General features: G+C 53.5%; 1 protein-coding gene across 2 annotated transcripts; it reads left to right on the top strand.

The window, feature by feature from the left end:
• Nucleotides 1-231: 231 nt before the first annotated feature.
• Nucleotides 232-25,181, top strand: DNA2 (DNA replication helicase/nuclease 2). 2 transcript variants are annotated; one of them, XM_061564882.1, is made up of 24 exons: nt 232-851; nt 2,230-2,280; nt 2,759-3,077; nt 3,487-4,492; nt 5,188-5,400; nt 5,610-5,832; nt 6,429-6,580; nt 7,286-7,429; nt 7,846-8,122; nt 9,807-9,924; nt 10,487-10,700; nt 11,569-11,784; nt 12,357-12,641; nt 12,756-12,875; nt 13,507-13,616; nt 14,335-14,444; nt 14,947-15,171; nt 15,611-15,804; nt 16,121-16,210; nt 17,944-18,136; nt 18,750-18,839; nt 19,337-19,549; nt 20,204-20,350; nt 22,234-25,181. In XM_061564882.1, the coding sequence occupies exons 1-24, from the start codon at nt 825-827 to the stop codon at nt 22,285-22,287; spliced, it is 4,791 nt and encodes a 1,596-aa protein (XP_061420866.1). In that variant the 5' UTR covers nt 232-824; the 3' UTR covers nt 22,288-25,181. The 2 variants fall into 2 exon arrangements, with proteins under 2 accessions (XP_061420866.1, XP_061420867.1); XM_061564883.1 differs by having other exon boundaries at nt 19,337-19,537.
• The last annotated feature ends 373 nt before the right edge of the window (nt 25,182-25,554 follow it).

The following is a 25,554-nucleotide window of genomic DNA, read 5'->3' on the forward strand; positions in this document are numbered from 1 at the left end:
TCCGCAAATGAGCGAAATCGGTTGCATGCAACTTTGTACATACATCTACATAGACGTAGTTTGGTCGAATGCAACCAAGGTGCGCGTCTGGTTGCACATGGAAGCGATTCATCGGTTGCATGCAACCGAGTTGCGACGAACTTTCAAGCAACCGATCGCTCAGGATTGGCTCCGCCTCTACGCCCCGCCCCCCTCCTCCCCACGTGACCAGCCGTTGTTGAAACCTAAGGATCTGGATCACAGTGTACGCGGGAACGCGCGTAGCCTGTGGCTTGCCCGGGCAGTGCAGCAGTGGAGATCCGAGGGCAAGGCAGGGTCAGAGGGCAAGGCAGGGTCAGAGAGGGACCAGGGCAAGCTGCGGGGCTAGGACCCAACTGCGAGAAGGGCAAGGACTGGGCGAAGGGCAGAGCCTTGAAAGACAGCGATATAGAACGAGGAGGGCTGATCTCATAGAAAGGCTGTGAAGAGAGAAGGGCAGGGTTGTGTATAGCGAAGGGCACGTCTCGCGAGAAGAGAAGGGCATAGCTGGTCAGGCGAGGGGCAGGGCCGTGGTTGCGGTGCATTCTCCACCGCTCGCACTTTTCCCGCCGATTCTTCTGGGCGCGATATTTAGTGTCAACACGACTCCTGTCGAACTTGGCGCGAGTTGTTGTTGTAGTCGGTATGAGCCGAACCTTTGTGTTGTGGTAGTGGTTGGTGTTGGTTAGTGGTGGTGGTGGTTAGTGGTGGTGGTTAGTGATGGTGGTTAGTGGTGGTGGTGGTTAGTGGTGGTTGTAAGTTGTGTTTTGTAATCGGGATTTGTGAGGAGCGGGCGTGCCCGGGCGATGTCGCGACTCAAGCGCGGGGCGCGGGTAAGACTCACTCCTGTGTCACGCATGTTTCACTCCTGTGTCACTCCTGTGTCACGCATGTTTCACTCCTGTGTCACGCATGTCTCACTCCTGTGTCACGCATGTCTCACGCACGTCTCACGCATGTTTCACTCCTGTGTCACGCATGATGTATGTCTCGGGCACGTCGCAAGGCAATCTCCATAGATATCAAATATAAAAAAATACTTTTTTTTAGAACACGCTTTAATGAAATGTACTGTCCTAGCTGCCCCTCCCCTCCCTCCACACCCCCCGCCCCTGGGCGTGGCTCCCCGAGGCTTGCCGTGACGTAAGGGACCACGTGGTGATTTACAGGCAACGTGAGTTGAGCGTGGACAATTAGAGCCGTAAAGAAGATCGTTTATAAATATATATTTTTAATGATAGAATATAGTATTGTCATCAGTATGACATAGCTATACCAAGTTTGTAGTCGATACCAGATTGGGAAGACGGTTGAAATTGAGTTACAAGATTTGAGGATACGACAACAGACAGTTGAGTTAAATAAAAGCGTGTAAAATGTTGAAAACTATTATTTTTTTAATTTTAATGCTAGAATATGGTCTTGTCATCAGTATGACATACCTATACTAAGTTTGCAGTCGATAGCCCATTGCGAAGTTGGTCAAAATTTAGTTACAATATTTTTTGAGGATACAACAGACGGAGTGAGTTAAATAATAAAAGAGTGTAAATAATAAAAGGCAAAGTTGTGATTATGTGTGTCTGTTCAAAATGTTTTGCCATGTGGGTACTTTCCAGACTGTACACCATGCAAAATTTTTAAAAATATACTTTTTTGTGGGGGGGGGGAGCTCAATAGTGCATATATTTTTTGCACGGAAAGTGACCTGTGACGTCAAATCTGTCATGTGACCCGCGCATGTGGAAGCGTAACGCATTGTAGTGTAGTGATTAGCGCGCTGCGCTACGAACCCGGCGACCTGAGTTCGATTCCCGCTCACGGTCACCACTGGTGACTATTATTTGAACCGGTCTTGGGCCTCCCCTACGTCGACTCAGCCTCAAACGAGTATCTGGTGTGGTGTGTGAACATCGCCGCGTGCCTGCCCGTGTCACATGTCTGTGACATGTCACTGCCTGATGTCTTTCTCACGCGTCTGCTTGCCTCACGCCATGTCCCATGCATCCGTCTGTGTCTCATGTTCGTCTCACGTGTCTCACTGCGTCTCATGCCTGTCCCACACATGCCGTGTCTCTGTCTCATGTGCCTGCCTGTATCGTGTGCCTCACTCGGACTACATGTCACGTGCCGCTGTGTCATGCCTCGTGTGTCTAACGTGTGGACGACGTCATGTCTCACCTGTGCGCTTTTGTCGCCCGCTGTCCACAGCCCACTGACAAGGCGGAAGGCGTTCAGAAGATATCGGCCTTCTTCGGCAAGGTACGTCGCAGCAAGCATGTCATTCTTCAACTTTATTTCGTTGCAAGCAACAAGATGATACTTGTCAGAGAATAGCAGTGTGACTGGTCACCCAGAACAGACCATGGAACATATAAGGACTCAATGGCGGCTTCACAAATACGGAAAAATACCAGACGTTAGCGTTGTAACTGCCTCTATCCACATCATCGTCATCATCTGCACCCCATTTTCATCCGATGAAGTAGAGTTGAGCCTGGTGATTACTTCGATGGGAGAGTGCCTTGGAATACTAGGTGTTGTAGGCTTGGGCTGCGAGGTGGACAAAAGATGGCAGTACAGCAATGGATTCTTGAACATGTTTGTGCAGAGCTTTCATAGCTCTGATCGTGCAAATGTGTGGCCCGCTGAAGGTTTTTTGTAACATTCGGCCCCTGGCCAAGGAGAAGGTTTTCCTTACCGCTGCTTTACTGTCTCTCTCTTTTTGTGATGTCGACAGAAGCCGAGCGGTGCAGCAGAGCTGAGCGCGAACGCCACCACGACGCACGGCCTCTGTGTGCAGAGCAAGCCCGGAGTCGGGGACGGCGTGGGGAAGGCATCCTCGTCGGCACCAGCGGACGATTCGGATGATGACGTGGTGTTCATTCCGCATGACGAGGTTCTCATTCCGGACACCCCCGAGCGAGACTGCGTGCCGGGGACGCCCGTACGGGTCGTCGGCAGGAGGGCAGCTGTGGTGGGCAGGGGGGCAGCGGGCGGTTGCTCGGTGGCCCGCGCTGAGCGTCAAGATGGAAAAGCAACGCGGCTAAGCAAAACCAGTGAGAGCCCTGCTGATTCTGCAGAGATGCCGTTTCTTTCTTTTTGTATCCGGTAACATTCTGCTGCTGGACAAAGCCGTCTTCCAGTGTTTTCCACTCTTCACAATCTCTTGCCAACTCCATTTTTGTGCATTCCAGATATTCAAATATTGTCCCACCATCTCATTTCCTGTCTATTTCCTCTTTTCCATTGGCCTCTCGTCTGTAAGAATTAATTTTAATCGATGCGTCATTACGTCCCACATTTGCTTTGATGTCGCGACGTGCTAACGCGACACTAATCTAAATTTCTGTCTGATTTGTACAGTTGTTCTCCTTTCAGGCAACACATGCTATTTTTTATCTCGTGCAGTTCTGAGTTTGTGCGTGTGGGTGCGTGTGTGTGTGTGTGCACGCTCGCGCTCTGCAGAGCTGAAGAGCGTGGACAGCCGAGTGGCGGTGCCACTGCCAGGGACGTCCAAGCGGCTGGCACCAAGTCCCGACGTGGAGTTGAACACGAAGCGGATCCGGCCTACAATTCAGCCGACCCTCTCCGAATGTGTGCCAATTGACTCTAACGCAGAACCTCCAGCGCCGGCTGAACAAGCGCAGAATCCAAGGTCAGGTAGAGAGGATTCGGCTTCATCAGCCGTATTGATCACAGGCAAGTCGGATTTCTCCCTACAAGATGGGACCGAGAAAGAGAACTCACAGGACGCAGTGAACCTACAGCCTCTGTGCCCGGCCTGGAGTAGCTCGGTGAACCTGAAGCCCCTGTGCTCGGCTCTGGCTGAAGCGGAGCACAGCCCTGAGGAGGGCAAGCACCACCCAGGACAGGAAGCGAGAAGGAAGATGAAGAGTGGCGCTGTCTTAAGTCAACTAGGGCCCAGGGAGGACACGAACTCTGCAGTAGTTGCTGCTGGTGCTGCTGCTGATCCACTTGTGCGGAACAGGAGGAGGGCATGTGTTGGCGCCAGCCATGTTGGGGGTGGTGTTATGAGTGGTGGTGATGATGGTGGGAAAGGTGGTGATCGTAGAAGCGTTGATGATGGTGACAATGGTAGTGGTGAGAATAGTGGTGGTGGTAACGGTGATAGCAGGGCATTGAGTAGTGATGGTAATGGCAAGCTTGGAGGTGAGAGTGGTGGCAATGTTAGTGGTGACCGTGTTGTTGACAGTAAAGGTGATGGTAGTGCTAATGGTGATGGTCATGATGGCAGTGGTGGTGGTGTTGGCAGTGGCAACGTAGGTAGTAATGGAGGTGGTGAGAGATGCGGTGATTCTGGTGGCGGTGGTGGTAACAGGGATATCCCAAAGCCTCCCAGCCATGAGGCTATCACGCGGAGGGAATTGTCACAGGATTTTCCAGAAGATGAACTGAGCCCAGACATCCTGGATGCGTTCCTGCAGGAGAGCTTCACTGTAGAGGAGAATTCGTGAGTTCCATTTCAATCACACCCTCAAATAAAGGCACAATCCAAAAAAACATCCGGCTCTTACAGATCGGTTATCTAGATAATTTTTACTGGGATATAGAACACACGTGTTAATCTTTGTTAATCATAGTATAGAATTTAACATGATGGTCAAGGATGTCATTGTGCCAGTCGTGATGTTATTTGGGTGTTATAGTGGCATAAAATGGTATCTAATGAGGTATCCAGCCAGCTCAGATGTCGGAGCGCTGCAGTGGGACCACACGAGCCTGGGATCGAACCCGCGGAGCAGCTTTTGATTAAACCGGGGTTTTGTGTTGCACCCATCTATATTGGTGGGTGGACAGCATCGGGAGGGATTTAAGAAACTTGACCCATTGATTCATCTCCTGTACCAGGAGATCGAAGCGACGACCTCTGGATTGTAAGGCCAGTTTGCCAACAATTAGACTCTGGCAGCACTCTGTGTATAAGTAATCATTAGTTATTCACGATTAACCTATTTAACCTATGGGGTGCCACGGTGGCGAGATTCTAACAACCTTGCCTGCTATACATTTACGCGAAATAAACCACTTCGTTGAGCTATCATTTGTGGCCAGGTCGCTGCTGAAAAAGAGCTATATAGCGCAGTGGGCCTTAACCTGATAAAATATAAATTGTTTAAGATAATGAATTTCTTATCGCGTCCGCAGCTCTGAGGAGAAGGTGGCGGCCCTGCAAGCACCGCCACGGCCAGAGCGCCGGCGCCGCGGAGGGGAGCTGCTGTGTGAGGGAGCGTACAATCGCTACCGCGTGGCGGCGCTGCGCGACGTTCCGCTCGGGGCCTGGCGCAGCGAGAGGCACCTGAGCCTCACCGCCAACCCCTCCGGCGGCGCCAGCCTCACCTGCGTCCTCAAAGACGACTGGCAAGTATCTCTCCTGTTGGTCTCGTATTTTGACAGCCATACAATTTGGACCCCGGGGTCAAAATACATTGACATGCATTGTTTTGTCTCCCAGTCTCCACCCGCTGGTGTCGTAGAGTGTGCACCTGTGATCGTGTCTCCACGGGTTCTATATTTAATCTCCTGGTTAAATAACGGACACCGCCTGACTGGGCCGCGCGACCCTGCAGGGCGCTGGCTCCAGTAAGCGTGGGGGACGTGCTGCACCTGGACGGTGCTGTGGAGGTGCCACCAAGGGGCGGGGAGGAGGGAACCGGCGCGACGGCGGCGTTGCTGGAGGTGACGAGCGACGCCGGCTTCGTGGTCGTGAACCCTGACCTCCTCCTGTCGGGCACCACCGTCGCCAACGGCATCCGCTGCCCTCGCCGCGCCGTGCTGTCGGAGCGCTTCAAGGTTGAACTTTAACTTCTTCCGCACTGTACGTAGCCGACCGTGCAAATCGGAGGTGCGGGGTGCGCATCGCATATCTGTCAACCGATACGGTTTACCCGTATGGGTTGACAGGATTTATAAGGGCATGGGGTGACCAATAAGGTCTGTAATAAGGTGGGCACTGATAAGGGGTTGACAGGTATGGCATTGCATCGCCCTCGCTTGGCAACTGAGCCGTGCCGAGTCAGCCTGGCGCGGCTCAAAGAGTGGCCGGGTTGTTTCTTCACTTCCGAGGCCGCCCCGCACCGCTGGCATCACAAGCGACGAAGGAGTTGAGACGCGTGTAGATGACGTCATGACGCCGTGTGTTCACAATGTATTGCCTGAGATCCACACTCAATGCGTCATTCGCTTGACCTTTGGCCTAGCTTAGCCCCGAGTCAGATATGGATGTTTTATGAGGCCAGCGTATCATGGTTCTGGCTCAGCTCGGCAGACAGCCCATGGAAAACTGTTACTGTGAGGGCCCCTTGCTGGCTTGGCTCAGATGTACCACTGGAAAATGTTTGTTAGATGCTACAGGGGGGATCCTTTTCTTTGTCCGTTGAGCGGTACAGGGCGGCGGAGAGTGGGGCACGCGGCAGATGCTGCTGGGCACACTGTTGCACGAGGTGTTCCAGAGAGCCGCGCTGCAGCGAGACTTCTCGGATGCTGCGCTGAGGAGCGCCGCTTCCACCACCCTCGCGCAGCTCCAGCACCTCGCTGAGATGTAAGCACGCACGCATGTACGCCCGCTCACGTGTTTTTGCATTCGCGGGACTGCACCCGCACACGGCCGTGCCTTCGTCACCGTGCTCGCACTCGCGCAGACTGGCATACACTGATCATACGGGCATACTCGCATACACACACTTGTGTACCAATCTGCACAGATCTACAGGAACATGCTCAGGTAAGTGTATATTCATGCACAGATTTATATATATACATTCGCACACACGGGTGTTATCGCGCCTGGATGTGTCCAGGTTTTTTTTTGCACTTGCACACGCAAGTGTATATTTATATTCGTGCTTATGAACTCACGTGCCAAGAAATCACATGTAAAGCCATTATCAGACTGTTAGTGCAAGTGCTGTTAGCGAGCACCTATGAAGGCCGACACTGCACACGAGGGGGGTGGGTGGCAAGTACCAAAGCCTGGCCATCTTTGCCTCCCCACTGCCGATGTTTACACACCACACCAGGTACTAATTTTTAAGGCTGATTCGACCGAGGGGAAGCTGAGGACCGGATGAGATACTCGTCACCGATGTTGTTCATGAGTGGGAATCGAACGCTGGTCGTCGGGTTCATAGCGCAGTGCGCTTACCACTTTGTCACTCGCACGCAAATGGATGGACGCACATAAACAAGCTTACACACACGCACGCACGTGTGTGTGTGTGCAAATGGCGCTGATGCTCTGGCGCAGGTGCAAGCTGGGCGTGTCGCAGGCAGAGCTGCTGGGGGAGATGGAGGAGTACTTCTCGGCCATTGGCCGCTGGGCGAGTCGGTGCCTGGAAGGGGGCCCGGAGCCCAAGTCGGCCTCGGACGGCCTTCACATGCAGATCAAGATGTACGTGGAACCCGGGATATGCTCCGGCTCGTTCGAACTCTGCCCACGAATCGCCCACACTGATCGTTACTCGCACTCATCGATCATTGCTCACACTCACTCATCATTTACTCACACATTACTCACTCCCACACTCACACTGATCATTACGCACACTCACTGATCAGTATTCACAGTCTTTAAAACCCGCCGATGATTACTAACACGCTCACCAAGCACTCCTCACAGTCACTCACTGATCATTCCTCTCACTCACCCTGTCTTTATGTCTGTGCATTTTGATACATTTGTGCATCTCTTTGAGTGTGTTTGCCCATGCCTATGCTTGCACGTCGTCCGCATGTGTGCATGTCAGTGTCTGCACGTACTGGTGCTTGCGTATATACGTGCGTGCGTGTGCGTGCGTGCACCCGCAGGACCGGAGAGGCCGATGCCAGCGCGTGCACGGTGTCCGTGCGCCACCTCGGGGACGTGGAGGAGAGCGTTTGGTCCCCGCGTTTCGGCCTCAAGGGCAAGGTGGACGCCATGGCGACCGTGCGCATCCACCGCCGGGCGCGTTGCCACGCCAACAACAGGGCCGCCGCCGCCCCCCCCGGAAAGGTCCACGGGCGGGGAAACGAGGAAATTGTCCGCACGGTGCCGCTGGAGCTGAAGACGGGAAAGGAAAGCAACTCCATCGAGCACAGGGCGCAGGTAAACCCTCGCTTTGGTGAAGCAGGCTGCCAATGAGACCATGACTAAACTCAACAATAAACTATTTTTTATTTACTAGGTAAGCCCTACTTAACTGTAAATAGCTTTTTTCTTTTAAAAGCTACCTGGCCACAAATGATAGCTCAACGAAGTGGCTTATCACGTGGACATTTCTAGCAGCCAAATACTGTTAAGACGCAAACATGGGTCACCAAAATGATAAAAGCGACAAAACAAAGCGCTAACAACGTTGCAGAGATATATTGTGGGCGACTGTCTTGGCAGTCAGCTGGGAGGTGCGGAGACAGGGACGACGTCGTTGTTACCAGCGTGCACATGGTGGTGGTTTTCCCCGTGCCAGGCATGCCGACAATGAGCGTGTAGTCCCAAGACAGCAGCGCTCGCTTCATCGGCTGCCTCTGGGGTCGGTTGAGGCCTGAGAGCACAGATGCACGGAGACAGCGCAGATCCGCAATTCTCATCCCAATTACAATTTGCACCTGTTGACTATTTCTTCTTGGCATGTGTCCCCCGCTCGTGTGAGCTCTGTATGTGTGTACCGCCCTTTCTCCACGCATGTTTGTCCTGGGCCATCATCTTCACGTCTACTTGACAGGCCCTCACATCCTGGTTCACGCCTTGTAACTGCCTCTCGTTGTAGCACTGCCTGTTGGTCTCCGCCCTGGTGGTTCCACATTCACCTACTCCTTCCGATGTGGCTGTCCTCTCTTGTTGCGGCACGTCCTAGCCGCCGACAAGCGGGGGACACCTGTGTGTGTGTGTATGTGCTGCAGAGTCGAAATGGGACGATCATTCGACTAAGCCGATTTATAGTTAAAAATCCTAATCGACTACTTTTCTGTGGTCCATTGCTCGGGCCTATTTAAATTCTCGCCAATGATGATGATTCCTTTGACTTAAAAATACCTGGCCATCACCTCCCATCCAGCGGCACAACTGAGAAACAGACGTGAGACTTGTTTCGTCAAACTATTTTAGTGTTACTTGACGAATCGGAGAGACGAACTCTGCTGTAGAACGAACAGCTCTCCCGGTGGTGCTGTACACGCTGTTGCTGTTGTCGTGTAGGTGGTGCTGTACACGCTGTTGCTGTTGTCGCGTAGGTGGTGCTGTACACGCTGTTGCTGTTGTCGCGTAGGTGGTGCTGTACACGCTGTTGCTGTTGTCGTGTAGGTGGTGCTGTACACGCTGTTGCTGTGGTCGTGTAGGTGGTGCTGTACACGCTGTTGCTGTTGTCGCGTAGGTGGTGCTGTACACGCTGTTGCTGTTGTCGTGTAGGTGGTGCTGTACACGCTGTTGCTGTTGTCGTGTAGGTGGTGCTGTACACGCTGTTGCTGTTGTCGCGTAGGTGGTGCTGTACACGCTGTTGCTGTTGTCGCGTAGGTGGTGCTGTACACGCTGTTGCTGTTGTCGTGTAGGTGGTGCTGTACACGCTGTTGCTGTGGTCGTGTAGGTGGTGCTGTACACTCTGTTGCTATTGTCGTGTAGGTGGTGCTGTACACACTGTTGCTGTTGTCGTGTAGGTGGTGCTGTACACACTGTTGCTGTTGTCGTGTAGGTGGTGCTGTACACGCTGTTGCTGTTGTCGTGTAGGTGGTGCTGTACACGCTGTTGCTGTTGTCGTGTAAGTGGTGCTGTACACGCTGTTGCTGTTGTCGTGTAGGTGGTGCTGTACACACTCTTGACGCAGGAGCGCTGGGGCGACCCCGGCCTCGGGTTCCTCCTCTACCTCAAGTCGGGCGGCATGCACCCCGTGTCGGCCTCCCGTGTGGACACGCGTGGTAAACAAAGACAAAGATCACCCTCCCGTATGGCCTTAACAGACTTAGGGCAAGTGCTGTTTGCGAGCACCTATGAAGGCTGGCACGGCACACGAGGGGGTGGGTGACCAGCATCAAAGCCTGGCCATCTTTGCCTCCCCAGTGGCGATATTAACACACCGCGGCTGGCTTATTTGAGGTTGAGTCAACCTAGAGGAGGCCCAGATCTGGTTCAGATGATCATCACTAGTGTTGGCCACGAGCGGGAATTGAACTTGAGTCGCCGGGTTCCTAGCGCAGCCCGCTCACTGCTACACACGCGCACAGATGTGTCCAGCTCTGTGTCAGTCCACTGCTGGATCAAGGCATCTCCACACCATGTTGGTGGTTGGGGTTGCTTGACTGTACTTCACCACGCTGGTCAGCGTTATAGGTGAAGACATTTGATTAACATAGGTTTATAATAACGTAGCATTCTCCAGGTCGTTGCTGTCATTTTTATTTCACGTTGCTCGACTCTTCCACCCCCCCCCACCCTCTTGTTGTTTGTTCACGGCGGTCGTCGCGCCGCGCATTTCTTCAGAGCTGATCAAGCTGCGCAACCAGCTGGCGCACAGCCTGGCCAATGGCGTGTGGTGGCCGCCCGGGACCGCTGCCGACGGCGCAGGCGCTGGAGGGAGAAGGAAGGAGGAAGAAGATCGCCAAGAGCCACGGCCGGCGCCGCTGCCCGAGCCAATCGCCGAGATGTTCACCTGCCGCAACTGCTCCCAGCTGGGCAGCTGTGCCGTCTACCACAGGTGACGGTGCCTACAGACCGCCCCGTGGGCGCCACGGTGGAGAGATGCTAACTACCTCGCCTGGTATGCAGGAGGTCGCGGGTTCGATCCCGACCCTGACGCCTGCATATTTGGAGTTTGCGTGTTCTCCCCGTGGTCGCTTGGATTTTTATTTGGGTCCTCCGGTTTTTCCCTCCACATTTAGAGTATTTGGCTGCTGTAAATTTGCACATGATAAGCCACTTCGTTGAGCTATAAATTGTGGCCACTTCTGAAAGAAAGCAACATGTCCCAGTGGGCCTTAACTGGTAAAACGCAAACAAAAACCCGTGGGGCGGCAGTCTCGCCGGTGGCCGTGCAACGATGCTTCGTTGATTCATCGTTCAAAATAATTTCTTACGCTCGCGTTGCGTGCGTTACGAAATCGTAGGTGGGATTGTCGAGAATCGTATGTTGTTACCCTGTAGCTTCAAGTGGAGAAAGAGCGGCGCACGGTGGTTAACGCTCGCCGCACTGACAAACCCATCAACCTGAGTTCGATTTCTGGCCTCGGCTAACACCGGTGGTGAGCGATATCTACAACGGTCGCCTGGCCCAATACCAATGCCAATTCCCGCCATTCGCCACTAAGTAAAGGTGGCGTCACTACGGCGCCTGTGCCAGGCCAGGTGCACTTTGAGGCCACGTGAAGTGTCGAAGGCTCGCTGACGGAAGGTCACGGGACAGACTGAGGTGCCATGGGTTGACTGACTGACATAACTGGCAGATGCACCAGTCTTCTGGCTCCCCCCTTCCCCAACCAGCACTGACCAGAGTAGTGAAGCACAGTCTGGCCGTAAGCCCCCTACGCCCGCTGGCCGTGTAAGGGACGTTGCTGTGCCACTGGCAGGGCGGTGGAAGAGGAGGCGCGTGGATCGAGCGACGCCCCGGCCTCCTCCTCGTGGCCCGTCGAGTTCGTGTCGCTGCTGGCCGAGCGGACGCAGCACCTGGGCCGCGCTCACCTGCGCTACTTTTCGCGCTGGTACTTGCTGTGCCTGCTGGAGGCGCAGACCGAGCAGAGCAAGGGCGGCCGTCACAACCTGTGGGTTCTGTCACCGCACGAGAGGTGCGTACGTGCGTCCATCACATGTGGTGTCGTGACTGACTGCAGATGTAACCGCATGTGCGCGAGCGTGTGTGCGCAAGCGCGTATGCGCGCGCGTGTGTGTGTGTGTGGATTCTGACGGGTTGTGTTGTCTTTGTGTGGTTGTTGTTGGTGTGTGTGTGTTTGGCCAGCTATGTGGTTATCGTTGTGCCTGATTGTTGATGTATGAGACCAGCCATCTCTGGCTGTTGATGTGTATGACGGCTCGCGTGTTGTGTGCGGTACAGGTAGGAATACAACTACTGCATTGGATGTGATTGGTCGTGTGGTTGTGCGTGGTTGTGTCTGGTTGTTGTGTGTCGTTGTTGGTATGTGTGCCCGAACGTGTGGCAGTACAGGCGGCCCCAAGGCCACTGCGTGTGTGATTGTTGCGGAGTGTGACTGTGATTGTACTCTGTGGTGTGTCGTCGTCGGGTGTGTACGCTCATAGTATTATTGTGCGTGGTGTCTGGTTGTTGTGAGTTATGTGCACTCGCGTGTGGTGGTTGATCGTGGTTGTTGACGAGTGTGACGGAATGCTTGGCGTGGTGCAGGCAGGCGCAGGGTCTCTGCGTCTGTGATTTGACGCTGCTGGGCCCGGCCGTGGCCACACCAGACGGACGCTTCTTCACCCAGCGTTTCCGGCGCCGGGGACCGCAGGGAGGATGGGGGGCAGCAGGGCTCACGCCGGACCTGGAGGGTCAGGGGTCGGCCCCTCAAGGCTGCGTCGCCGTCGGCGATCGAGTGATCGTGAGCGGCAAAGACCCCGCCACGACAGCCATCGCCACGGCCACGGTGTTGTCCGTCACCAACCATGAGATTGAGTGCCAGGTTGACCGGTGAGGCTCTTTCGAGTTCAACTCGGGAGTTTGTGTAAAGCCGAGAGTTGTCTCTGAGTGCTTAGTTTTCGTTGTTTCCTTGTCGTCGTCTCATTGCCGCTTGTGCTGGCCCAGGGACCTGGGGAGGTTCGGAGCGGCCTTCTTGTTCAGTCTGGACGTGGACGAGAGCTTCTCGGGTTCTGTGGACACTCACCTGGGAAACCTTTCTCGCCTGCTGAGTAACACCCCCGCCAGGTATGCACTCTCATAACTGTACACAGACACTCCTTGGGCAACCCCATCGGCAAACACACATGCACACAGTTGTGCATGACCACCGATGCAAATACCGGTCCATATGCACTGAAACGCACAGACATGCGTGGACACAGGCATAGATCCGGATACCTCGTACGAGTACACACATCTGGACAGACTCATGGCTACATACACCTGTACACACGCACTGACACACGCACACATACACTTGTAGTCACCCACACTTGTATATGTATATGCCCACTGGCACCTGCATGTATGTTAATATCCACTGGCACCTGCATGTATGTTAATGCATGTGGACATGAGTGAACATGTTTGTGCGTCCGTGCGTGTGTGGGTGAATGTATGTTTGATTCCTACTTACGAGCAATAACAGTGGTGAATATCTGGGCCGGTCTTGGGCCTTCCCTAGGTCGACTCAAACTTGAATGAGTACTTATTGCGATGTGCAAATACAGCACTGGGGAGACAAAGGCTGCTGGGTGTGGTGTTAGCCAGCCACTGTCTCGTGTGTCACGCCTGCCTTCATCAGTGCTCGCGAACAGCACTTGCCCTGAAACTATGTTAAGGCTATAAGGAGGATCTTTGTCTTTGTCTTGATCAGTGCCAAGCTGCGGGAGCTCGTCATCGATCTGAAAAGGCCCGAGTTTCTGGAGCGACTGAGCGACGTTCTACCGGTTGACGCCAAGGCCACGGTGGCACAGATCCTGAAGGGTACGCACAACAATTAGGGGAGTAGGCAGAGATGGGTGGGGTGGTGAGTGGCATTTCTGGGGAGGGGGGCGTGGGGGTGGGTGGTACGTGTGGGGAGGGGGGGCAGGGGGGTGGGTGGTACATGTGGGGAGGGGGGGTGGGTGGTACGTGTGGGGAGGGGGGGCGCGGCGGTGGGTGGTACGTGTGGGGAGGGGGGGCGGGGGGGTGGGTGGCACGGCTCCTAAAAGCTGGTGCTGTCAGGGGAGTTATTTGGGCTGCCTGGGTTGTGGTGTCCTGTGACATGTGCTGCAACTCTAGGGCCACTGGTCATTTAGCCATACAGAGCGTGCTTGTGTGGAGAGGGGCCGTGGCCATTACGAGGTGTGTGTGGAGGGAGGAGGGTGTGGGTGTGTGTGGCTTCGTGTCTGTGTGCTGCGCTACGAACCCGGCAAACTGGGTTCGATTCCCACTCACGGTCAACATCAGTGACAATTATCTGAAGCTGTGTGTTTTGTACGTGCCTAGGTTGGATGTTGCTGTACAGGTATGTGTGGAGGGTGAGCCACATGGGTGTGTGTGTGTAGGATGGATATTTGATCTAAGTGTGTGTGTGTTAGGTGGTTATACATTGTAAGTGTACGTGTGTGTTTAGGGTGTTGTGTGGTCTGTCCCCTCTGCATACACGTGGGTGGGATGAGAATTGCGAATCTGCGCTGTCCCCGTGCATCTGTGCTCTCAGGCCTCAACCGACCCCAGAGGCAGGCGATGAAGCGAGTGCTGCTGTCACGGGACTACACGCTCATTGTCGGCATGCCTGGCACGGGGAAAACCACCACCATATGCACGCTGGTAACAACGACGTCGACTCTGTCTCCGCTCCCCCCAGCGCACGGCAGCCCTGGCGGCTGACTGCCAGGAGAGTCGCCCACAATATCGCTCTGCTTCGTTGTTAGCTCTTTGTTTGACTGCTTTTGTAATTTTGGTGACCCAGGTCAACTTAGCTCCTGCGAGACATTTCCATGTGATCAGCCACTTTATTGAGCTATCATTTGTGGCCATGTCGCTTCTGAAAAAGAGATATATAGCTCAGTGGGCCTTACCTGATAAAAAAACAAATCATCGTTTAGTTTATCATAGCATCTGTGAGCTGTGTGAAAGTAAATGGCCGGGGCTGTTCGAAACGAAGTCACGGGGCCGGGTGAAATCGATTCGCGGGCTCATTTCGTGGCCCACAACTTCACTTCCCCCCCACCCTTGGCGTCGCGGCCTCGGCTGGCGACGATCACATAGAAGTCGCGCCATGTGTCCCCCCCCTTCCCGCCTCCCCCCAAAACCGCGGGCACGTGTGCAGGTGCGCATCCTGCACGCGTGCGGCCACAGCGTACTGCTCACGAGCTACACACACTCGGCCGTCGACAACATCCTGCTCAAGCTCGCGCCGCACTGCGTGCCCTTCCTGCGGCTGGGCCGGCAGGCCAAGGTTCACGCCGGCGTGCACGCCTTCACCGAGGAGGAGTTGTGCCGGCAGCACGACGTGCGCACCCCCGAGCAGCTCCAGCAGCTCTACGACGGACAGGTGAGGTGGCCCCGTGCTCGGCGTTCAACGTTGGCCGATGCGTGCGTAGCCTTCCTCGGCAGATTGCCCGGCGTGGCCGTCCGATCTCGTCAACACTTCTCGGATGTTCAGTAAAGTTGAGCACGGTTCAGTACTTGGGTGGGAGGAACTGCCCTGGAGTACTCGGTGCTGAGGGTTGTAGCTGGGGGGGTGATTGGTCGGTGAGGTCCAGCCCCGTGCGTGTTTCTCCGTGTCCATGAGAATCTGGACCGTACCGCAGAGCGACCGACGAGCCCTGCCGCTGGTGCTCTACAATGGCCGTGGCTGACCAATCACAGGACGAAACGCGCAGTGCTGTTTAGTCGTTCGCACGAGTGCAAGGATAGAGTGAATGTCAAGTCCCTGGGGGGTGACAGACGGCGGTGCGTGTGGTGCTGCGTGCCTGTGGTGTGCGATGCAGCGCGTGGTGGCCACCACGTGCATGGGCCTGCGCCACGCGATCTTCTCGCGCCGCGTCTTCGACTTCTGCATCGTGGACGAGGCGTCGCAGATCGGGCAGCCCGTGTGCCTGGGCCTGCTGCTGCACGCGTCGCGCTTCGTGCTCGTCGGAGACCACCACCAGCTGCCCCCGCTCGTGCTCAACCCCCGCGCCAGGTGCCTGCCTGCGTGGGTTGCTGCGTGGGTGTGTGTAGATGTGGGCATGCTGGTTTTTGTGTGTGCATTCAGGGTGCGTGTGTGCTTGCACTGGACTGCATTAGCTTATAGCGCTGTGCTCTTCTGCCGTACGTGCGTGCGTGGGTAGGTTTGTACACGTGTGTGTGTGTGTGCGTGAGGCCACGTGCACCTTGTGGCTTGACGACCCTACACGAGCGGACGCGGAGTAATATACCTCCATGTGTGCTGTGCGTGGCAATGCATCGCTACACACGTGGCAACGTATCTCTGCGCGCGCTGCGGTGCCGTCTCGCAGAGCCATGGGCATGGACGAGTCTCTCTTCAAGCGTCTCGAGTGCCACGCGGAGGCTGTGGTCTATCTCAACCTGCAGTACCGCATGAACAGGTGCGGGGGTGCTGCACACTCACTCCCACATCCGTTGCTCTTATGGTTCACAACCCGGTTAGGGAGTCAATTTGCGGTGATTATTACAAATGCGAATTGTTTAAAGCGTAATCAATCGATTCATTTTGGTGTCATTTTCATTCACGAACAGACTAACCAGTTCATCACAATCCATCATGCCTGAGTGACGGGTTAAAGGTTCATATCCCTCGTCTTGCTCTGCGTGTGTGCCACGCCAGCGCTGGAAGCGATGCAAACTAACACCGTCACAGCCGATCTCAGCTCTGACTAGCTTCCAGAAAGACTCTTTATTTTATATATTTCGTTTTTACTTACTGCTTGCGAACGTCCGCCACGAAGATGGTGCGAGCAAATCGGCTCCAGTGCAGGCGCACGATGGATTTTTATATCGCGGGGCCTTGAGAGATGGTGACAGCTTGGGGTGGTGGCCTTCAACCACCAGTGAATTGAACACGATTGACGATGATGCACATTATTTATTTAATATTTACAATTTGTGTTGCAGTTTGTTTTGCCGTATCGATTTTAACTCGGATCTCCCTTGAGACAGAGACTTCTGCTCACAATGAGCCATTACCTCATTATAAAGGTCATCCGTCTATAATGTGTTTATGTGTGTGCGTGTTTAAGTGTGGGGGAGCGGTCGTGTAGTGGTGAGGGCGCTGCGTGTGTGGAGAGTGGATGTGGGCAATATGAGGCGTGTGTGGAGGGAGGGTGTGATCTGTGTGCGTGTGTGTGATTTTGTGTGTGTGTGCTGCGCCATGAACCCGGCGACCTGGGTTCGATTCCCGCTCACGTCCACCAACACCAGTGACGATGATCTGAACCGGTCCTGGGCCTCCCCTACGTCGACTCGGCCTCAAATGAGTACCTGGTGCGATGTGTAAACATCGCCACTTGGGAGACAAAGGCGTGTGCCGAGCCAGCCTTCATAGGTGCTCTTTGTATTTGAGGGGTATAACGGATGCATCAATTTATTGACGAATATTGATTCTTAAGCTCACGATACACCCATCAAATTGTGTGTGTCTGCTTAAGAATCAATGATTATCCATTCATAGATGCTGTTTTGCTCTGTGCTATGAACCCGGTGGACCTGAGTTCAATCCCTGGTCATTAGTAATATGAGTGGCGAGTGATATTTCGAACCGGCTTGAGGCACCTCCCTCACCAACCCCCACTTAACAGGGTGGTGAAATAGGGTCGAACGATCCCCAACAACTAATATGGAGTGATGACAAAGACATGTAAATTAGAAATGTATTCATCCTCACCCAGGCCTTACTCTCACCCGATGAACACGCAGTGGCGGCACTGGGCTGCAGGAAGTGGGTAGTGCACGGAAGGCACGTGGACGATATTGAGCGTGTGGAGTGTTCGGACCAGTCCTGTGCTGTCGCGGTGCATGTTTGGAATTGCGCTGCGAGCAACCACAATCTTGACTTCAAGGAGAGTAAGTGGGATTGTTTAGGACACGGCCAATAAAAAGAATGATGTTTCGGTGGTCGAAATTGACGACGGAAAGGCAGCGAAAGGGAGCAGCCTGCCCGAGAGGACGTCTGCCGCGGAGATGAAGCGACGATATTGGCTGCAGCGCGAGACCTCGCGAGTTGGAGAAAACTTGCGGGAGGCCTTCATCTGTCCATGTCTTGAACACGGCCAGTGACGACGACGACGACGACCACGCTGACGATCGTGCCCGTGTCTCGCAGTGAGATCATGTCCCTGAGCAACGTGCTGACGTACGGAGGGCTGCTGGCGTGCGGCTCGGAGCGCGTGTCCACGTGCCGCCTCTCCCTGCCGGCGCTCCCCGCCCTCCTGCATGGAATGGGCGGCGGCGACCGTTCGTGGATGGCACAAGCGTTGGACCCCGACCGCCCAGTTCTCTTCCTGAACACAGAGCAGGTGGCCGGGGTTCTTGGGGACATGAGAGTTTGTCTGGGAGAGAGGAGATGAGCTGCACTGGGGTCAGACTGTGGGTTTTTGCTTTTAAGGAGACGTGGGCCTGGACAGCCCTGTAGTTTGTCTCTATGGTTACGAGGCCTTTCTCCTGTCTGTTTGCCTGTCTCTCTCACTCGGCGAGATGTTAACTACTTCGCCTGGTATGCAGGAGGTTGTGGGTTCGATCCCGACCCTGACGCCTGTATATATGGGGTTTACATCTTCTCCCCGTGGTCACTTGGATTTTTCTACGGGTCCTCCGGTTTTTCCCTCCGCATTTAGAAACATGCGTTTCGAGTATTTGGCTGCAATACATTTGCACGTGATAAGCCACTACGTTGAGGTGTCATTTGTGATAGCCAGGTCGTTTCTGAAAAAGAGCTACATGGGCCTTACCTGGTAAAGAAATAAAAGTAATAAAAAGAGACTATTTAGAATGGGAGGGAGGAAGACGGAGCCAGTATTAATGCCCCAGTGTTTGCTGGTTTAAACTAATGCGTTCGACAATGTAAATTCTGGCGGTGCATCACGCAACATAAACGCGGCGTGGTGGCGCGTGAATCTCATCCCACCGCAGGTCCCGGCCGAAGAGATGGTGGACCAGGGTGGTATGAAGAACCCAACGGAGGCTCAGCTAATCGCCATCATCGCTGCGTCTCTCGTCAAGGTGAGCAAGCGACAGCATTGCCCACCTCACCCTTCCTCCTCACCCCCCTCACCCGCTCTCCGGTTGCGTTTATTACTCGGTGGTGGAGACATTTAAATTTAAATGGAACAGGGCCATCCTCCCTCTCGTGTGTGATTTCAGTTCTATAATAATGAATTAGCTCCAATTATTATGCTGTGCCATGTGCAACTATAACGCTCTCATTTTATTCTTAATTTGTTTACTTTTTTAGCAACGTTTCTAGAATTTGGCAGCTGTAGTTTTAGCTCCCTAGATTCTGACGCGCAATTTTCGTGGTTCCGCAGACAGAAGGGGATTTAGGCCCTCCTACATTTATTGCCGGACACTCAGAGGTTCCTTGTGCGTTCATAGGTTTGCATAGGGTGAATGTTCTGTTCTGTTCCGTTCCAGTTCTATTCTAGTTCCACACGCCGTTTTGTTCCCGGTAGTCGTTCACAATAATAATCATAATGCCGCCGTACCGTGCCGTGTTTCAGGCCGGCTGCCGCACGAAGGACGTGGGGATCATCTCTCCGTACCGACAGCAGCTGGGGGTGGTGTCGGCGGCGCTGGCGGCCCTGCCGTGTCCGGCGTCGGCACTCGCTGGGCTGGAGATCAACACGGTGGACAAGTACCAGGGCCGCGACAAACCCGTCATCATCGTGGGCTTCGTGCGGAGCTGCGCAACGGCCGGCATCGTGCGTCCACAGGTTGCCCTCCGCACATGGCGACTCCGCTCTCGTTGTCGTTATTCACAGCTGCTGCACCCGATTGACCCTGAGCCGAGAGAGGATTCACACTCGCAGCAAGCCCGCTCGCAGTGCACGTGTGTGCACACGCGCGCCTGTAATGTAGCATAATGTGGGGAGCGGCGGTGCAAAGGTTAGCGCTGCTGCGCTACGAACCCGGCGACCCCGAGTTAGATTCTCGTGCATGGCCAACATCGGTAACGATGATCTGAAACGATTATTTGCGCATGGCCTACCTGTATTGTGTGTATCGCCTCTTTATACGTGCGTACCGTTGTGTGTAAACATCTTCGCTGAGGGGATGACAAATACGGCTGAGCGTGGTGCTGGCCACAACACACGTGCCTTGCCGGCCTTCATAGGTGCTTGCTGACGACACTTCTTCTAACAGCCTGTGTAGGTTATCAGGACGATTTTTTTCTCGTTACCGCATGTCCCATGTGTATTCTCGTGCCCGTCTGTGTGTGTTCTCTCTCCCCAGCGTGGTGCTGGCCACCCACCCCCTCGTGTCCCGTGCCGGCCTTCATCGGTGCTCGCTAGCAGCACTTGCCCAAAACGTCTGTTCAGGCTACACGGTGGAATCTTTGCCTTTGTCTCTGTGCCCTGCCCGCGCAGCTGGGGGAGCTGCTGAAGGACCGACGCCGGCTGAACGTCGCCGTTACGAGGGCCAAGCACAAGCTGCTGCTCCTCGGCTGCCTCCCCACGCTGAGGCTGTACACGCCGCTTGCCGCGCTCATCGACCACATGGCCACGCAGGGAATGATATCCTCCATCTGGCCGCTCCCGCTTTGCCTCGAGCGCTCCGGTTACAGGACGATTGAGGGGTGTTCCTGGGAAAGGTTGATAACACGTTTGTGTGTATGTGTGTGTGGTTTGTATATATATTTTTTTATATAACCCATTCTAGCTTCTCACCTTCCCCCCCCCCCCCCCCCCCCCACCGTGGATGACCTCGTAACGGACGTAGGAATTTGCTCCTCGCTTCAGACGCTTAATCCGCCCCACTGTCAACAAAAGCCGAGCCTCTGGGCTGTGAGATTGTGTGGGTTATCAAGTAAAAAAAAACTCCCAGGACACTCGTTAAAAATTTTGACCTGGAGGAAAATGGAAGCTTCCCCAAGCAGGGCCTCGTGTATAATGCATGCGGCAGGGAGCTTGTCTTTTATGTGGATTGGTGCAATGAAAAACAATGATGAAGATGCACAGTTTTAACATCGCCTCACTGACTCCGAACACGTGCAGGAAGATCCTACAGTCGGGAGATATTTCTAATTCGTTGAGTGATTGGTTTCATGTGGGGAAGGAAACCGGACTACCCACAGAACACATGCACACGATGACATAACACTCATAGCTCGACAAAGATGGATTCAAGAATCTGCTGTGCAGGCTTCTGTACTCATTCTCATCTTGTAGGTATGTGTGGGTGCCAGTCTGTTTGACACGAATTGTTAATAATAGGAATAAAAATACTTGAAAGTTACAGTTACATGCTCTAGTGACATAGTAACATCACTCCTGTACTTTCTAATACACGACTCTGCGATGACATTTTACGACAGCACTCTGGGCCGTTTCGTTAAATGTCTGTTCACATTAATAACGCTTCAAACTAATGTCGGTGTGGAGCTACAAAAATAAGAGCCGTTTCTTTTCCGAGGCCGTGTCCTGCTTTGAGTACACGGGAGTGCGGGGGAGCTGCAGCGTGATGCATGGTGGTGACTCACCCTTCACTAAGCAGCACAATGCAAACACGGGTGGGGGTGTGTGATGATTGTGTGTGATTATTGTGTGTGGTTGTATTCACAGTGGAGCGGTTAGTGCGCAGTGCTACGAACCCGGCGGCCTGAGTTCGATTCCTGCTCACGTCCACCAACACCAGTGACGGTTGTCTGAACTGAACCTCGGCCTCCTCTAAATCGACTCAGCCTCAAAATAGTACCTGGTGCGGTGTGTAGGCATCGCCACTAGGGAGACAAAGGTGGCCGGGCGTGGTGCTGGCCACCCAACCCTTGTCCAGCAATCTGTTACAGGCTATACGGGGGATGTTGTAATTCACAGTCGAAATAATGAGAGGTGGGTGGGTGAGAAGGAGGACCGAGTTTTGAGATGTCACCGCTGAGATTCTCTGTTTGAAATCCAGACAGCTGCCTGTGATTACATCAAGTTCTCAAGCCTTGCGAGTCAAACGTTCTAGCGCAGTGACCAATGACTGCATGGGGAAAACATCAAGTTGAATTTGTTTCTGCATTTAAATTGGTGGGATTCCACCTTTTGACAATTAAACGTATGTAAAAATATTTACTTCTCACGTGACGAACATTAATCAAGTAGAAGGACCGGAACAGATGTCGGTTCAAGGGATCTCGGATATGGCTCTGTGACATCCGGTTACGTGGGTCGTTCGCAGATTCTCGCAGAGAGATTCAAATAGATCGTGCATCCCGTGACTTAACACCGGTGGCGCAATCAGAACAACATTGAGGTACAAAGAAATTTAAATCGAAAAACAATTGAGATAACGATTATGCAGCAATTAAGCAGGGTCAATGCTTTGCTCGTATTGATCGGAGATTCAAGCAGCCCTGCCGGCCGAGCCGTGCGTGTGTGTGTGTGACCCTTGACCATCCCCGCCCATCGTCCACATTCTGGATCTGCCACCGGGAGCTCACGAAATGAAGATCCCGGACCTTGGCTGACCGCGATCGCCGCCCCCTCCCGTCCCCGCCGCTGGACCACATCTCATCACGGCTCCTCCACGCCGGTCGGCATCGCTACCACCAGCAGGCGACTACTGGCTTTACAATGGCCCACACTGCGAGCTAGACCTTAGTCTCAGAATCGGAATCTATATTTATCTCTATTTAAATTGGAGGATTCCAATGAAGCTCTTTTTCACAGACGTCCAGTAGGGTCAGAGGTCAGCATGTCACAATCTAAAACTGCAACCCCTAAACCAACACTTAACTCCCGCCTTGCCCCTGGACTCACACCGTCCCTAGGCCTAATTCCATAACAAATAAATCCAAACTCAACCTCATGCGAGACTCACAACTTGAACCCCAAATTAACATCCACTTAACCCCCTGAGTCTAAACTCCAGTCTAGGCACCCAACCGCATTCCTAACTTCAAACCTTGCCTACCCCCCCCCCCCCCCGACTTATGAACCCCATTCCAACCCCTTCCTAATTTCCCTTGCAGAGCCTTCATCTTAATCCCCCAGCACCGCCCGGTGGCTGTGGCTTCCACGGCAACAGTGGTAGGCCCAGTGGCTGGTTTTATCCAAAAACATCAAGTCTAAAACGTCCCTTTTTGAGATTCACAGCACGACACGTCGAGGTGGGGGAGAAAAAAATCATCACTCATGGCGTTTTGATTCAAATGGCCGCCGGTGTACGAAGGCCGGGTGGGGCGCACGCTCCATTCGAGTGGTGTGCAGGAGCCATCCTGTGGATGTGCATCGGTGTGTTGCAGTTACGGTGCGTGCGTATCTGTAAGTGGGGAGTGGTGGCGCACCGGTTAGCGCGTTGTGCTTCGAACCCGCCGACCGGGGTTCCGTTCCCGCTCCCAGGCCGACACCGGTGATGGTCATCTGAACCGATGTTGGACCTCAGCTAGGTCGACTCAGCCTTAAAATGAGTACAATGGGGAGACTCAGGCGGCCGGGCGTTGTGCTGGCCACTCATGCCCCCCTCCCCCACGCACGTGCCTTGCCCGCCTTAAAATGGGTGCTCGCTAACAACACTTGCACCAGCAGACTGTTAACGGCTGTACGCGGGGTATCAAAGTCTTTGTTGTGAATGTGTGTGTACACGTGCACCTAGCATGGCACAAGCACCGTGGCGACGTCACCGCCACTTAGCGGTGAATGGCGGATGTCGATGTTGTTGCTGCACGTACCGAGGTCACCTCCGATCGCGTCGGTGACGCGAAGGTGGCGGCAACTTGAGAGCGGTGGCTCTCGTGTGCCAGGCGCGTCCGGTGGGGGTGGGGGGGGGTTGGTGCCGAGGGGGTTTAGGGGACGAGAGGAAGTGATCTGCGTGAGAGGGGGCGGGGGGAGCTGAGTGACCAGGAGTGCCGTTTAAGAGCGCGAGCGTCAGTCGTGTTCATCGTTGGGATAAAAATATCGCGCAACGCGGATGCTCGGCGGCTCAAGGTCGCGTTCCTCACTCCCGTGTCAAGTGTGCCGAGCTGCCTTTGTGGAGACAATTCCCCCTCGTGTGTGGGGCATTCGATTGTGGGTGGGGGGGGTATTAATGTGCGTGTGTATGTGTGCGTGGAGCGGTGGTGCAGCAGTTAGCACGCTGCACTCCCACATGATAAGCCACTTTGTTGAGCTATCAATTGTGGTCAGGTCGCTTCTGAAAAAAGACTTGTATAGCTGAGTGGGCCTATTCTGGTAAAATAAAAAAAAATGTTGAATAGTTTAGTTCGATTCCTGCCACCAGCACGGCTAACGATTATCTCTACGAATCCGAGGCCTCTCCTAGGTCGACCCAGCCTAAAATAAGTACCTGGTGCGGTGTGTAAACATCGCCACCAATCTGTCAAGGTTTTACGGGAGCATCTTTGTACATATGTTCGGTGCAGGGGAGCGGTGGCACAGCGGTTAGCGCGCTACGCTATGGCCAGAGTTCGATTCCCGCTCACGGCCAACACCAGTGACGATTATCTGACCCAGTCCTGGCCTTCTTCGGTGCTCGCGAGCAACTCTTTCCCTAACACTTTGTGAAGGGGATCTTTCGATTTAAAGCTTTCGTGACTGCAGGGATTCATCTTCTTGGTTCTTTCGGTAAAGTCACGTAGAAGGGAAGTAATAAAATAATAAAAATAAAACATAATAAAACAATTCTCACGACGTTTCGGCCACAACGCAAGCAGCCGTCCTCAGGTGAAAACCAGGTCCGTCGAGGCGACAGAGTCTTAGAGTCGCGGCATCTCTTCAGAAAGGTGAGAGACTCGATTAGCTGAGCCTTCTTATCCCGGAGCTTGTTGAAGGATCTCAAAGTTATGTGGAAACCCTCCCCGTAGAGGCGGTTAAATTTCGATTTAAAGCTTTCGTGACTGCAGGGATTCATCTTCTTGGTTCTTTCGGTAAAGTCACGTAGAAGGGAAGTAATAAAATAATAAAAATAAAACATAATAAAACAATTCTCACGACGTTTCGGCCACAACGCAAGCAGCCGTCCTCAGGTGAAAACCAGGTCCGTCGAGGCGACAGAGTCTTAGAGTCGCGGCATCTCTTCAGAAAGGTGAGAGACTCGATTAGCTGAGCCTTCTTATCCCGGAGCTTGTTGAAGGATCTCAAAGTTATGTGGAAACCCTCCCCGTAGAGGCGGTTAAATTTCGATTTAAAGCTTTCGTGACTGCAGGGATTCATCTTCTTGGTTCTTTCGGTAAAGTCACGTAGAAGGGAAGTAATAAAATAAAAACATTTAAACATAATATTACGTTTAATTTTTATTATTACGTGGCTTTACCGAAAGAACCAATAATATGTCATCTCCATACTTTGATTCAAATCGTCGTGAGCATTTTATTGTATTATGTTTTATTTGTATTATTTTATTACTTCCCTTCTACATGACTTTACCGAAAGAACCAAGAAGATGAATCCCTGCAGTCACGAAAGCTTTAAATCGAAATTTAACCGCCTCTACGGGGAGGGTTTCCACATAACTTTGAGATCCTTCAACAAGCTCCGGGATAAGAAGGCTCAGCTAATCGAGTCTCTCACCTTTCTGAAGAGATGCCGCGACTCTAAGACTCTGTCGCCTCGACGGACCTGGTTTTCACCTGAGGACGGCTGCTTGCGTTGTGGCCGAAACGTCGTGAGAATTGTTTTATTATGTTTTATTTTTATTATTTTATTACTTCCCTTCTACGTGACTTTACCGAAAGAACCAAGAAGAAGGGGATCTTTGTTTTGTTGTTTGTTGTCTTTGTACCCGAGAGGGAGTGGTG

The sequence above is a fragment of the Lethenteron reissneri genome, chromosome 34 (genome assembly GCF_015708825.2).
Source record: "Lethenteron reissneri isolate LAM-NWPU_2019-01 chromosome 34, ASM1570882v1, whole genome shotgun sequence".
Classification (NCBI taxonomy): Eukaryota; Metazoa; Chordata; class Hyperoartia; order Petromyzontiformes; family Petromyzontidae; genus Lethenteron; species Lethenteron reissneri.